This window comes from Vigna umbellata, chromosome 5 (genome assembly GCF_029865625.1).
Source record: "Vigna umbellata cultivar VRB3 chromosome 5, Vumbellata_1.0, whole genome shotgun sequence".
In the NCBI taxonomy this organism is placed as follows: domain Eukaryota; kingdom Viridiplantae; phylum Streptophyta; class Magnoliopsida; order Fabales; family Fabaceae; genus Vigna; species Vigna umbellata.
The window spans coordinates 26,916,616-26,918,737 of NC_142169.1; the positions used below are offsets into that span (position 1 = coordinate 26,916,616).

The 2,122-nt window shown below is 46.5% G+C and overlaps 1 protein-coding gene across 1 annotated transcript; it reads right to left on the reverse strand.

Annotated features, from left to right (window-relative positions):
• Nucleotides 1–593: 593 nt before the first annotated feature.
• LOC148198036 (uncharacterized) lies at nucleotides 594–1,148 on the reverse strand. Its single transcript, XM_088115701.1, has one exon. The coding sequence runs from the start codon at nucleotides 1,146–1,148 to the stop codon at nucleotides 594–596; it is 555 nt and encodes a 184-aa protein (XP_087971827.1).
• Between the last annotated feature and the right edge of the window lie 974 nt (nucleotides 1,149–2,122).

A 2,122-nucleotide genomic window follows, 5' to 3' on the forward strand; every position in this document is an offset into this window, starting at 1 on the left:
TATGGTTGGCTCTCCTACTTCAACCGGTAACATCGCATCAGTGTCGTAAGTTAAGTTGAAAGGTGTTTCCCCTATTGTCCCGTGCGGTGTGCACCTATATCCCCATAGCACCTCCAAAAGGTCATCCACCCATGCACCTTTACTCTCTCCCAGGCGCCTTTTCAACTCGTTAACTATCGTTTTGTTCACTGCCTCTGCTTGACCGTTTGTTTATGGGTGTTCTACGGAACTTGTTACATATTTCACGCCTAAGTTTCGGTAAAACACTGCTAACTTCTTGTCTATGAACTGTCTTCCATTATTCGTGAAGATGACCTTCGGCAAACCAAAATGACACACAATTTTCCACACGAATTTTTGCACCTGCGCTGCGGAGATGGTAGCGAGCGGTTCATCCTCGACCCATTTGGTGAAATAATCGACAGCCACCAATAGGAACTTCTTATGAGCCCTACCGACCGGGAAGGTCCAACGATATCCATTCCCCACTGGACAAACGGCCATGGGGATGTAAGGATATGAAGCTCAGTGGTCGGTAGGTTCTGTATGTTGCCATGCTTTTGACAACTGAGATATTTGCGGACGAAGTCATCTCAGTCTCTCTCCAATGTGGGCCAAAAATACTCTGCTCTCAGCACACGGGCTCTCAACACCCTCTTTCCTATATGCATGTCACACGCTCCTTCGTGTAGTTCCCTTAGCATATATTCCACCTCTTCTTGGGAAATACACTTAAGTAAGGGCATTACAAGTCCCCTCTTGTATACCTCTCCCCCTATCAACACGTAACGCGCTATACACTTAGCATCCTTTGCCGAAATACCATGTCCCTCCTCCAAGTCCTTTATTTGCGTCATGACTTCCTGCCTCCAGTCTTCCTGGTCAGGTTCTACAGACGTTGACATGCAGTCTATGGTGGGCTTGGTCATGACCCACCTCATTATTGAGGTCAATTGCCCACTGTCTTTGCCCCTGGAAAGTTTTGATAGAATGTTTGCCCTTGTGTTCTCTTCCCTAGGGATGTGTGTTACTTCTACAGTTTTGAATTGTTGTATTAAGTTTGTTGCTCTGTGGAAATATTGAAGGAGTTTATCGTCCTTGATTTGGAAATCTCCCTTCATCTGACCAAACACTAATTGCGAGTCCATTTGACATTGCACACACTCTGCTCCCAAGTCTTGGGCCAACTCCAGTCTGACAATTAGGGCTTCATATTCTACCTGATTATTACTAACCTTGAACTGAAAAATGAGCGATTCTTCTACCACTAGCCCGTTCGGTCCCTCCAACACTACTATTGTGCCTCCTCCCTTTCCATTGGTCGATCCATCAACAAAAAGCTTTCATGGCTGCAAGGCATTATCTTCATCTGACTGCAATTCTGACGCGAATTCTGCCAAGTGTTGGTCCCATATCGACCCGCGTGGTTCAAATCGCAACCCGAATTCAGACAATTCTACCGCCCACCTGACAATCCGGCCAGCTAAGGCGAGTTTTCTCAGTATTTTTGCAATGGGATGATCGGTTCGTACTACGACTTGGTGGCTCTGGAAATAAGGCCGTAGACGACGCGACGTCGTCAGCAACGCCAGAGCAACCTTTTCCATCTGTTTGTACCACACATCTGTGTCCTTAAGCACCCTGCTCACGAAGTAAATGAGTTTGAAGTCTGGTGCTTCCTGCGTTATGGTCGCACTTACTATACTTTCAGTCACTGCAAGGTAAAGTTGTAAATCATTCCCATCGTCTGGCCTTCCCATCACTGGTGGGCTAACCAAAATTCTTTTTGCCTCCATGAAAGCTTCTTCACAGCTCGCATCCAACTTGGACGATGAGTTCTTTCTCATTATGGCAACGATCGATTTGACTCGCTCAGCCAACCTTGGGATGAACCTTGACAAAGTAGTTAGACGTCCCACCAAACGTTGCACTTCTTTCAAATTTTGTGGACTCCGCATTTCCAGAACTGCCTTACATTTATCGGGATTGGCTTCGATGCCCCTAGCAGTTAGTATGAAGCCTAGGAATTTTCCCGCATGCACACCAAAAGTGCATTTTGCTGGACTTAGCCTTATGTCGTACTTCCTGACTTGCCCAAATACCTCGGCTAAGTCGCTGATGT